Source organism: Entelurus aequoreus, linkage group LG06 (genome assembly GCF_033978785.1).
Source record: "Entelurus aequoreus isolate RoL-2023_Sb linkage group LG06, RoL_Eaeq_v1.1, whole genome shotgun sequence".
Classification (NCBI taxonomy): Eukaryota; Metazoa; Chordata; class Actinopteri; order Syngnathiformes; family Syngnathidae; genus Entelurus; species Entelurus aequoreus.
In genome coordinates this window covers 74441842-74455172 of record NC_084736.1, presented here as the reverse complement: position 1 = coordinate 74455172, position 13331 = coordinate 74441842, and the positions used below count along the sequence as shown (strand labels likewise).

At 39.3% G+C, this 13331-nt stretch overlaps 1 protein-coding gene across 2 annotated transcripts in view; it reads right to left on the bottom strand.

The window, feature by feature from the left end:
* Nucleotides 1-13331, bottom strand: part of adam28 (ADAM metallopeptidase domain 28) — a 52158-nt gene that overhangs the window by 18217 nt on the left and 20610 nt on the right. For both annotated transcript variants that reach the window (XR_009826599.1, XM_062051511.1), the window contains exons 11-13: nucleotides 11641-11774; nucleotides 9261-9438; nucleotides 4142-4231 (exon numbers count right to left, since the gene is read on the bottom strand). Coding sequence is in view for 1 of the 2 variants with exons in the window: in XM_062051511.1 (XP_061907495.1) it covers nucleotides 4142-4231; nucleotides 9261-9438; nucleotides 11641-11774 (402 nt within the window). In the remaining variant the exon portion in view is untranslated. The remainder of the gene's footprint in view (nucleotides 1-4141; nucleotides 4232-9260; nucleotides 9439-11640; nucleotides 11775-13331) is intronic.

Here is a 13331-nt window from a genome sequence, read left to right as displayed (position 1 = left end):
GGTCCCTAATAGCATGTTAAGGGGGTCAAATTATAGCTCAAAGAGGCAAAAGTGACTGTTTTTACAAAACTTTTGTTTTGAAGGGGGAATTGCAAACTTCCTGTTGATTTTTGCTGAAGGATGTCAGTGTATGAAATCTAGGTCTAAGTGAGACCTACATAGGTTTTTGTTTCATGTCTCTCCGACATTCCTAGTGGGAGTTACAGGCAGTTTTGTCCGTGTTTTCTTCCTAGGGGGCGCTAGAACGCAATTTTGAGTTTTGGGGCTAGGTTTCTTGATTAGATCGCAATTTTTGCCATTCTTGATGTGTGTGTGTCAAATATGGTGAGTTTTGAAGCATTTTAAGGGGGTCAAATTACAGCTCAAAGAGGCGGCGGAATAATAATAATAAAACCTTACAATTACAATAGGGTCCTCTGTCCCAATGGGACATTCGGTCCCTAATAAGTATACTGTTGATATTATTGAATACAGATACTTTTTATGGCTAATTTAAGCAATGGCTACAAGATAGATGTTTGCTGTAAGTATTTATACTTCATTTTAGCCCACTAGACTGCTGCATCACAACATATACAGTGGTATTTCAACTTAAAAGCACATCGAGTTCCACGGCCAAACTCGTAAGGCTCTTATCTTAAGCAGCCCCACTCTTTGAAATCAATTTAATTGGATTTAATCCGTGCTTTGCCGTTCTGTCTCAATAGATTTCACATGTTCAATGAGCCAATTCACCGATGGCTGTGAGTATTGAAGGCTTAGACCGATTTTTGTTGTTGTTTTTTTTCTCCCCCTCATTGTTTACCTGTATCTCACTTTTTTTGTAAGGGGCGCCGGAAGTTGGCAGACCCGTCAGCGATCCTGTTCTGTCTCCCTGTAATGTTTGTCTGATCTTGAATGGGATTGTGCTGAAAATTTAAATTTCCCCTCTGGGATTAATAAAGTATTTCTGATTCTGAGTCTGATTCTGAAAAGTAAAAGTAATTCCTAGTTATGCTATCTTCTGCAGTCAGTGTTAGAGAAGATTTACACTTTTCAGGCGATGTGCTGGGAGAATTACTAGCTAGGATAGAGACCCCGGATCAGTTTCTGAAGGAACCAAATTTCAGCCGCAGAAGGTTGTCGGCAGAAAGGCTGTGGAAGCTGGATTCATGCTACAGGTTTTATTATCAATAGTTGAAAAACATTAGCTACTGTACGCTACAGAGCGGCTCGCAACTTAATTTTTTGGGAATTTTGCCTATCGTTCACAACCATTAGAAAAGTTCGCTTACAATGGAGCCAATAAAATCCAATAAACGGCGTGGCGAAGTTGGTAGAGTGGCTTTGCCAGCAATCGGATGGTTGCTGGTCACTGGGGTTCAATCCCCATCTTCTACCATCCTAGTCACGTCCGTTGTGTCCTTGGGCAAGACACTTCACCCTTGCTCCTGATGGGTGCTAGTAGCGCCTTGCATGGCAGCTCCCTCCATCAGTGTGTGAATGTGTGTGTGAATGGGTGAATGTGGAAATACTGTCAAAGCGCTTTGAGTACCTTGAAGGTAGAAAAGCGCTATACAAGTATAACCCATTTATCATTTATCATCCAAAAACCGCCAACAATATTGCATTTACATTTTGTGACTTGAATGTTAACCAAGTATTAATGATATTGTAAATATAAGTGCTAAAGCAGACAAACTATTGAAAGCAGTGTCGTTTGATTGATTGATTGAGACTTGTATTAGTAGGTTGCACAGTGAAGTACATATTCCGTACAATTGACCACTAAATGGTAACACCCGAATAAGTTTTTCAACTTCTTTAAGTCGGGGTCCACTTAAATTGATTCATGATACAGATACGTGATCACTATTGGGCTGGTGAGCTGCTTCTTTGCCTTGGTGCTCGTTGAAAAGTATTCTAGATCATAAATCATGCCTCTCACATTGATAGTAAAAGGATGAAGATGTAATTTGACAAGTTGGTACACTTTGACAGCCAATTTAGACCCATACATGGTGAGAAAGACACAAAAAGGTTCCAAACCCCTTTTCCTCGCGAGGGTTATGAGTCATTCTTCATCTTAACTGGAATATAACAATATTAGCATCCTAATGACAGCAGACATTGTACAGTAAGTGCTGTTTTGTTGTGTTTGTTGGCTCTCATGAAGTCTGCAGTGAAGTCAAAGAAAAAAGCAGAAGTCATGATGCGTTTTTGAAACTAATGCGCCGTGTTTGGTTAAAATGAGCAAAATACGTGAATATTACATGTTATTATAAATGTGCCTGTTACTACATTACATATATACTTACATCATGTATATAAAACCTTAATGGAGGTGTTTAGATGTTTTTTTTTAAAGGATTTTGTAGGCAGAATACAGTGACTCCCATAAGCTCCATTGTAAACTGACTTTTGATCACATTAATTTACGATTTAGAATGCATTAAAAATGTGTGTTATTGTCTTACATAAGGATTGCGAATGATAGGCAAACTTCCAAAAAAGAGCAGTCATCTTTAAAGGCCTACTGAAATGAAATGTTTTTATTTAAATGGGGATAGCAGATCCATTCTATGTGTCATACTTGATCATTTCGCGATATTGCCATATTTTTGCTGAAAGGATTTAGTATAGAACGACGACGATAAAGTTCGCAACTTTTGGTCGCTGATTAAAAAAAGCCTTGCCTGTACCGGAAGTAGCGTGACGTTACAGGAGGAAGGATTCCTCACAATTCCCCGTTGTTTACAATGGAGCGAGAGAGATTCGGACCGAGAAAGCGACGATTACCCCATTAATTTGAGCGAGGATGAAAGATTTGTGGATGAGGAACGTTAGAGTGAATGACTAGAGAGGCACTGCAGGGTGTATCTTTTTTTCGCTCTGACCGTGACTTAGGTACAAGGTCTCATTGGATTCCACACACTCTCCTTTTTCTATTGTGGATCACAGATTTGTATTTTAAACCACCTCGGATACTATATCCTCTTGAAAATGAGAGTCGAGAACACGAAATGGACATTCACAGTGACTTTTATCTCCACAACAATACATCGTTGACGCACTTTAGCTACGGAGCTAACGTGATAGCATTGGGCTCAAATGCAGATAGAAACATTTAAAAAAACCCTGACTGGAAGGATAGACAGAAGATCAACAATACTATTAAACCATGAACATGTAAATACACGGTTAATAATTTCCAGCTTGGCGAAGCTTAACAATTGAAGCTAACTAACTTAGCTACGGAGCTAACATGATAGCATCAGGCTCAAATGCAGATAGAAACAAAATTTAAAAAACCCTGACTGGAAGGATAGACAGAAGATCAACAATACTATTAAACCATGAACATGTAAATACACGGTTAATAATTTCCAGCTTGACGAAGCTTAACAATTGAAGCTAACTACGGAGCGGTGGCGGCGGCGGCAGGCGTTGTAGCTTTTGACGACACCCCGGCCGCCATCAGAGTCGGCAAGAAACATATTTCCCCAAAGTTACGTACGTGACATGCACATAGCGACATGCACGTACGGGCAAGCGATCAAATATTTGGAAGCCAAAGCTGTACTCACGGTAGTGCGTCTGCTATCCAGCTCAAACACAACACAACCTCCTGATTGTGTTGCTGTAGTCCGCTGCTAATACACCGATCGCACCTACAACTTTCTTATTTGCAGTCTCCATTGTCTATTAAACAAATTGCAAAAGATTCACCAACACAGATGTCCAGAATACTGTGGAATTGTTCGATGAAAACAGAGCAGTTTGTATGGTGACACATTGGGTACGAATACTTCCATTGCCGTCGTGACGTCACGCGCATACGTCATCATACATAGACGTTTCCAACCGGAAGTTTAGCGGGAAATTTAAAATTGCACATTATAAGTTAACCCGGCCGTATTGGCATGTGTTGCAATGTTAAGATTTCATCATTGATATATAAACAATCAGACTGCGTGGTCGGTAGTAGTGGCTTTCAGTAGGCCTTTAAACTATGCTGGCAAGTTAATCATAAAAAAGCACACAACTCTTATCTCTAGTTACTCATAGGTTGAGGTACTTGAAGGTTGAAGTAGCACTGTACCTGACTTACATTGCAACGCATGAGTGTTGCTGTCTATTATGTGGATTTTTGTTTACTCACCTTACACTTTTCACAGCATTCGCCTGCTGCACACTGGGAGCCCTCACTCAGGGCGCAGGTGGTGGCATTGCAGCATGGGTTGGTGCACTCCTATGGACAGAAAACAGTGATTTCACAGGACATTTTCCTTTCTGGAACATGAAAAATAGATCCTAATTTTGTCATCAAATATGTTTTGTGCGTTTATGACCAGTAGTTAGTAAGTATTCTAAGAAGACTGCATTTTGAGACATCATTCAGTTTGGACACAGTCGGTCCAGAAACTTGAGGGTTCCTTGGATCGATTCCAGCTTCCGCCATCCTAGTCACCGCGGTTGTGTCCTTGGGCAAGACACTTGCTCCCAGCGCCACCCACACTGGTATAAATGTAGCTTCCCACCACCAAGGTGCAATGTATGGGTTTCTCAATGTAAAGCGCTGTGAGACAATTGTGTGAAAAAGAACTATATAAATATAATTAATTGATTTAGTCAGGAAATTTAGAGAAAAAAAAAATCACTTTTGGCTGATAAAAATACACAAGCATAGCAGATAGCGTACAGATAGCGTACTCGGAACACATTCATAAGTTGCCATATATTCCTGCCAACATTATTACAAACACTAAACCGTTACAAGGTTTGTTCCCAGCTTTAGAAACAATGTTTCAAAGCATTAGAATAGGGATGTCCAAACTTTTTCAATTGACAGACGAACAAAAGAATGTGGGGGTGGGCGGACTTTGATACAGGACATTAAACATGCTAAAAAAACATACAATGTAGATCAATACATGCTGAACTATTTGAACTAAACAACCACAGTTCTGCTTCTTCCGACTCCTTTTCGGACATAGTTAAATGTGAAACTGTAAATTTGTGCTGGACCACATTGTAACTGTATGCATGTTTGAAATAAACTAATACCATAAGCATACATGTGTGTTGAAATGGGCAAAACAAAAGTAATATCTTATGTATCAATTGCTTGTATTCCAACACGTGACTTCTTCCCGGATGTGAAATCCAGTGGTGGTCAAACAAACTAAGATGGTTGGAGTTTGCTAAGATTTGAAATATCTGAATAAAAAATAGGCTTAAATATTCCTGCAACAAGCAGATACTAGTAAAAAAATCAAACTATGTAATGGAAGAGATCCCTATACTTTATGAAAAATAAGATTTGACACTTCGGTCGCGTTCCCAGACATATCGAACTATTGTGCTCCAGACACCACTCCACACACAAAGATCCCTAGCCCGGGAATCAAACCCAGGACCTTCTCACTGTGAGGCATGATCGCTAACAACAGCGCCATCATGCTGCCCTGTAACCAATACTAGTGTTAGCAAAAAGTCAGTGTCTGAGACATGAGGATTTTCACTTGAAAATGTTTGTACAACCTTAAACTGGACATCTCACAACATGGCCTTCTGCAACATGTTCCTTCAAGTGAGCTATTAAAAAATAGCCTTAAATGCTCCATATCTGTTAAATAGTTGCTTGCAACCCTTCCAACACACATGCAGTTCATAATGAAGCACATAGACTTCACCGCTCAATGTCTGAAACCACTTGCCACAAAAATACAAGAAAAAATGTTTTTAGCCAAACGTTAACTAGGCTAATGCTTTAACACAAACCCCTAAAACAATTAAGGCATGCTGTAAATTTAAATGTACAACTTGCATAATCTTTAAAGTACCAGTAGAGTGGAAAAACAAGTTGCCTCTATATTGAAGCTATTATCATAAATGTCTGATTTATGACACCAAAAGACTTCCAAAGTTTGCGAATAAATAGATATGATCAAAATAATATCAATAACACAGAGATTCCCGAGCCATTTTGCAAGATTATGAGGAAGCCGATCACGTGACGTCGCGCTAGGAGCCAAAGATCCCTTCCCCATCAACAACAATGCTAATCAAACAGACTTTGTGAGAGCCAACAGCTATGGCAAATTATGATCCAGGACCTTATATTTTTGAGCCCGAACACAAAGAAGATGAGCAATATGCTTTAGAAATTGAGTGATGGATGCAGTTTCATTGTGACATTGCTAGGTGCTAAACATACAAACTAACAGTGGTGTGCCGTCAGGGCCAGCAAGGCCTTCTCTGCTGGCCTAATATAGCCAGAAGTCATGATCATAATTAAAGATACAATTATTTTTTAATTTACTTTCCCGAAATATCTAAAAGCATTCATATTCTCTTCATGTCATATTATGCTCCTTCCAGTGCTGTTGTTTTTAGTTTTAGTTTGTATCCAATCAGAATTCAGCTAGCTTATGTTGCCATGCTGTACCAAATCTGCCTTCAGAATCAACAATGTCTGTGCACTGTAAGTGAACGGACACATATAGTTGATAGATAATCGCGAAAGCCAAACAGATCACGAGTTGTTGTCAGTAAGGCCTTCTAGATGGCCTCACGTTGAACGTGATATTTACGCGTCTTGTGATTGGATACTCATCGGAACAATTAGCGGATGAATTTGAGAACACAGAGTTGAGAGACAGTTGCGATAGCCAATCAGATCACAAGTTGTTGACAGTAGCCTCTAGGTAGCCTGATGTTAACGAGACTGTGAATGGATACTCACTTGTCATTCCAAAGTGAGTATCCAATTACAAGTTTCAATTTAGCAGGAAGCAGGTTGTTGCGTCGTAGCCAGACCGGGCTAGCAGAGAAGGAGAACAAAACGTTGATTAGGTGGCAGATATATATTTGGAAGGCCATTTTCAAGAAGGATATTTAAAGAGAAACTACATCTTGTGAGACGATGTCGGCAAGGCCCGGAAGCTAGCTCCGCTGTTCTGGCGATGAAATGGGGAAATGCTCGCCATTTCCACTCAAATAAGTCGACGACAAGGGGTACCACTGGCTTATACGGCGTCAAATAGGTGCTATGAATTGTAAGTTCAAATATTTAATTTTTTAAACTTTTAATATGTTTTTTGCTATTTTAATTTTGACAGTACCACATAAGTTAATTGATTTTTAAATGTGCCAAAAAATAACCCGTTTTGCACACTGTTGGTGTGCTTCAATGACAAGTAGTGTGTAAATGTGTTCCTGTATAGTATTTCTCCAGCAATGGTCATGTGGTGACATCAATTATGGTATTTTGAGAGGTAATCATTGAAGTCGGACATCACTGAAGGCCCAGGTTGGAAACGCACGGCCCGCCACTGCAAATTAACAATAACAAACCAGAATAAAACAAACATTTAGTGTAACATTTCCACTCTCGCTGGGATGCCGACCGACGGGACGCTCACATAAATCCATTCAGATGAAGAGTCAATCGCAATTCTTAAGAAGGGTTAAAAAAAAGTTCCTGCAGGAAGCGTCTAGTGGGGTCTATTTCGCCATCTCGGGGGATATGATAGTCAACCAGCCTGTCAGACCATGGCCACATTTGTCTATTTCCAGGTGAGAGCTGCATGAATTATAATCTAGAATTTACTTTTAGCAAGTTTGAGACGAAGCAGAAGCAGCTGTCGGCTCGGTGTGTCAACAATAGCAGCGTAAGATAGCATTAGCTCACGGCTATCAATGCACCGCTAAAATCGTCAGTTTGCATTGGCACTTATAATAACAATATCACTCATGGTCATGACATGTAAATGGGATATTATTGGCAGTTCCTGGATGTTTGAGAGAGAGTATAATGAGTACAACAGAGGAACCTCGATCTGTTGACTCAATTGTTTGCAATTTATTTACAATTTTGTATGCATAAAAAAGCCAAGCATATGTGTTCTTGTCTTACATAAGGATTGAGAATGATAAAACACCACATCTCTGTCCATTTTTTGCGTATTTCCAGTATGACTGATCTGATGACATTGTCAGAGTGCAGAAGTGTTACTACTGTAATGTCAATCTCCGAAAATAGCCAAAAGTATTCAGAGCGCAATATTCAAAATGGCTGTCTGAATTTGTGGCATTTTGTGATGTTTAAAACAGTGTTTTCACACACTTTGCGGATTGTAAATACAATTGGATATGGTTTTATGGATACAATAAAACACAAATAGGCATATAAAGTCAACTTGTTTGTGTCCCATGTGTGTGAATGTAACTTGTCGTTACAACTCCGTACAGTAGATGGCATTGCAACTCTGCTTTCTAACATACCTTATATGCAGCTGGTCTCTATTCAGACCCCTATTCAGATTCAGTTTTTAAAAAAAGCAATGTATGACAACTCCCCCTACCCTCACTTTTTGTCTCCTGCAGTATCCATAATAATTACATGCTTTTGTGTCATGGCTAATTTCACAAAATAAACAACGGCATAAACACCGCAATCCCAAAAGGGACAAGCGGTAGAAAATGGATGGATGGATGCAACATTAAATTAGCAGATTCCAACACATTCCACACCTGAAATGTTATTGGATAACCTTAGGACGTTGTAGGATAACGTAGTCCATTGTCAATCTATAGTCTATCTGAGCTTGTATTGACAAATGACTACCGTATTTTTCAGAGTATAAGTCGCTCCGGATTATAAGACGCATCGGCCGAAAATGCATAATAAAGAAGGAAAAAAACATATATAAGTCGCACTGGAGTATAAGTCGCATTTTTGGGGGAAATTTATTTGATAAAACCCAACACCAAGAAAAGATATTTGAAAGGCAATTTAAAATAAATAAAGAATAGTGAACAACAGGCTGAATAAGTGTACGTTATATGAGGCATAAATAACCAACTGAGAACGTGCCTGGTATGTTAACGTAACATATTATGGTAAGAGTCATTCAAATAACTATAACATATAGAACATGCTATACGGTTTACCAAACAATCTGTCACTCCTAATAGCTAAATCCCATGAAATCTTATACGTCTAGTCTCTTACGTGAATGAGCTTAATAATATTATTTGATATTTTATGGTAATGTGTTAATAATTTCACATATAAGTCGCTTCTGAGTATAAATCGCAATCCCGGTCAAACTATGAAAAAAACTGCGACTTATAGTCCAAAAAATACGGTAACCTTTGCAGGACGAAAAAGGCCAGGAAAGCTGCGTACACTACCTGCCCTTTGTTACTGCCATCTAACTTATTTGAACTGACATTCAAATACAGTACCAGGATGTGTTTGTAGGAGTTTTTACCTTTTCAGTGCCGCAGTCGCACTGCTCGCCTTTTTCAACGAAACCGTTGCCGCAGACAAAGGGAGACACCAGACTCAAGTAGTTAGGCTCGTCCAGCATACATCCTGGGGTGCGGCCGGTCAAGTATTTCTCATAAAAACTGCTGCTGCAGCTGCTGAATGAGCGTGGGATGTCGTAGCTAGTGGGATAGAGGGTAAATATTTCAATACCTACGACAATACCTTCTTCTGTCAGGACAAAGTTTTACAGTGGTTGTAGTTTGAATGCACTGTCAATCTATGAATCAAACATTAGTCAAGTTATTAAATATGTTTAAACTGCAGAAAATTGATATGACCTCCCAAGAGCAGCAAAGCTTACACGCGCATGCAAGAGTCAAAATGGTCAAATTTTATAGATCTGTATCTCTCTGGAATAACCTGCCTCGAATTCTCACCGGCATTGAAAGTAAACAGGTTTTTAAAAGGAAAGTAATATTTTATCTGAGTCTGTAAATTAGTTTGCTTGTTGATGATTTTGGTTTGGTTTTGTATTGTGTAGTTATATTTTTATGGTAATTATTATTCTGTGACTGTAAATTGTTTGCTTGTTTTCTTATTGATGCTTTTATTTTTTTCTTTGTTGTGCACCGTATTTTTTTCGGACTATAAGTCGCAGTTTTTTTCATAGTTTGGCCGGGGGTGCGACTTATACTCAGGAGCGACTTATGTGTGAAATTATTAACACATTACCGTAAAATATCAAATAATATTATTTAGCTCATTCACGTAAGAGACTAGACGTACAAGATTTCATGGGATTTAGCGATTAGGAGTGACAGATTGTTTGGTAAACGTATAGCATGTTCTATATGTTATAGTTATTTGAATGACTCTTACCATAATATGTTACGTTAACATACCAGGCACGTTCTCAGTTGGTTATTTATGCCTCATATAACGTACAATTATTCAGCCTGTTGTTCACTATTCTTTATTTATTTTAAATTGCCTTTCAAATGTCTATTCTTGGTGTTGGGTTTTATCAAATAAATGTCCCCAAAAAATGCGACTTATACTCCAGTGCGACTTATATATGTTTTTTTCCTTCTTTATTATGCATTTTCGGCCGGTGCGACTTATACTCCGGAGCGGCTTATACTCTGAAAAATACGGTAATATTTTATTTGAGTCTGTAAATTAGTTTGCTTGTTGATGATTTTTGTTTGGTTTTGTATTGTGTAGTTATATTTATAAGGTAATTATTATTCTGTGACTGTAAATTGTTTGCTTGTTTTCTTATTGATGCTTTTATATTTTTCGGTATTGTGTAGTTATAATTATATGCTTTTACTTGTAATTGTATTGAGTTTGTGGACCCCAGGAAGACTAGTGGGTTGTTGTGGCAACCAGCTAATGGGGATCCTTAATAAAAATCAAATCAAATCAAAATGGGTGCAGGTTGGGAGCTATGTTGGTCACTCTGTTTTCTATCATTTTTGAGATAACCAGTAAAGTCCCAAAGATCGACTTGTCAATCGCGATCGACGGGGTGACGACTCCTGGTGTGGAGTATCAAAAATGGGCATTTTTAGATGCCTCCATCATTGGTGGTTTTTGCTTTTGTTGTGGTGACAAAGTGGAACCATGTCAGGGCAGACCCAAGTACGACCGGAATGGCCTGGGAATGCTTTGGAGTCCTACCAAAGGAGACACAATATGTGGCTGGATACGGGACAGTCCCTAGTTCCCATCTAAACCAATGGCTAACGTGAGCAGAGGAAAATTCATAGATTAAACTCTGCACAGTTTGCCTCGGTTATAGGTTTAGGTTTTTTAAACAAAATGCATAAATGGTGTTAAAATCTGCATTGATCATTTTTACGTCTCTTTTTATGTTGACGTTTTGAAACCAGTTGAAACATCAAGAAGCATGTTACAACGGGACGGCGTGGCGAAGTTGGTAGAGTGGCTGTGCCAGCAATCGGAGTGTTGCTGGTTACTGGGGTTCAATTCCCACCTTCAAACTTCCTAGTCACGTCCGTTGTGTCCTTGGGCAAGACACTTCACCCTTTGCCTCTGATGGCTGCTGGTTAGCGCCTTGCATGGCAGCTCCCGCCATCAGTGTGTGAATGTGTGTGTGAATGGGTAAATGTGGAAATACTGTCAAAGCGCTTTGAGTACCTTGAAGGTAGAAAAGCGCTATACAAATATAACCCATTTATCATTTATTTACAACATGCTGCGGTCAGGTTTCTGCCTTTCTTTTCTTTAAAACAAACACCTTCTAATAGTCAACTGTAAAATGTTATTTTCTATTGACAAGTTGTGTTTTGAAAGGATCATTCACTGTAAGTTTGACATGCATTGTGTGAATGCAGATACCTTAGGGCTTTCCTTACCTGAGGGCTGCAGCCATAATGCAGCTTTCACCAGAACAGGCACATGCACTGGAGTCATCATGATTCATGCCCAGATTATGGCCCATCTCATGTGCCAGTGTGGCCCCCACAGCGATGGCCCGACTATTGTGGTCCTGGGAAAAACAAGCATCACAGTTGTCTAAATCTCATGTTAGACTTCTGTTGCAATCAAATGACGTTCAGAAATATCCACTTCCTCTTCAACTACCTCGTAGTACACAAGCCTTTGGTTCATTGCGTGTGTGTGATCATAGAGTGTTTTAAATATTGTTTGCATCATCTTGTTTATATTTGGACAGAAAACAAAGACTGCTACCATTATATATTGCTTTACAAATAGTAATAACACTGCTTCTTAAATAATGATTGTCTAATCAGGTCACGTCCCAAACAATAATCTGTTCCGTGCTAACACACAAAGGGTGTCAGCAATTGTTTAATAATTTCGTCTTCAACCAAATATTTCTCTAAAACCACGCCTCAAACAAAACTTTGATGTTAAACTGTCATTATGCGTGACATCAGCAAATTTCGCAAGTTCAGAGAGCACCTGAAAGACTCAACTAGTGTTTTTTGCTTAATCTTCATTCCTCATTTCCAAAGAGTTAGATGAAAATTATTTCGAAACACTACGGGCAAAGATTTAATAAAGGTTTTAAGATGACTTTATATTTATTGTTCATGTCCTCCCTGTGCATGCATATTACACTAACTGAAGACTTTAAAATGTCCACAGGTGTAAATGTGAGCGTTAAAGGCCTACTGAAACCCACTACTACCGACCACGCAGTCTGATAGTTTATACATCAATGATGAAATCTTAACATTGCAACACATGCCAATACGGCCGGGTTAACTTATAAAGTGCAATTTTAAATTTCCCGCTAAACTTCCGGTTGAAAACGTCTGTATATGATGACGTATGCGCGTGACGTCAATCGTTGAAACGGAAGTATTCGGACCCCATTGAATCCAATACAAAAAGCTCTGTTTTCATCTCAAAATTCCACAGTATTCTGGACATCTGTGTTGGTGAATCTTTTGAAATTTGTTTAATGAACAATGAAGACTGCAAAGAAGAAAGTTGTAGGTGGGATCGGTGTATTAGCGGCGGACTACAGCAACACAACCAGGAGGACTTTGAGATGGATAGCAGACGCGCTAGCCGGCGACCTCACCTTGACTTCCTCCGTCTCCAGGCCGCCGACCGCATCTATGATCGGGTGAAGTCTTTGGTCGCTCCGTCGATCGCTGGAACGCAGGTGAGCACGGGTGTTGATGAGCAGATGAGGGCTGGCGTAGGTGGATAGCTAATGTTTTTAGCATAGCTCTGTGAGGTCCCGTTGCTAAGTTAGCTTCAATGGCGTCGTTAGCAACAGCATTGTTAAGCTTCGCCAGCCTGGAAAGCATTAACCGTGTAGTTACATGTCCATGGTTTAATAGTATTGTTGATTTTCTGTCCATCCTTCCAGTCAGGGGTTTATTTCTTTTGTTTCTATCTGCATTTAAGCACGATGCTATCATGTTAGCTCCGTAGCTAAAGAGCTTCGCCGATGTATTGTCGTGGAGATAAAAGTCACTGTGAATGTCCATTCCACGTTCTCGACTCTCATTTTCAAGAGGATATAGTATCCGAGGTGGTTTAAATTACAAATCCGTGATCCACAATA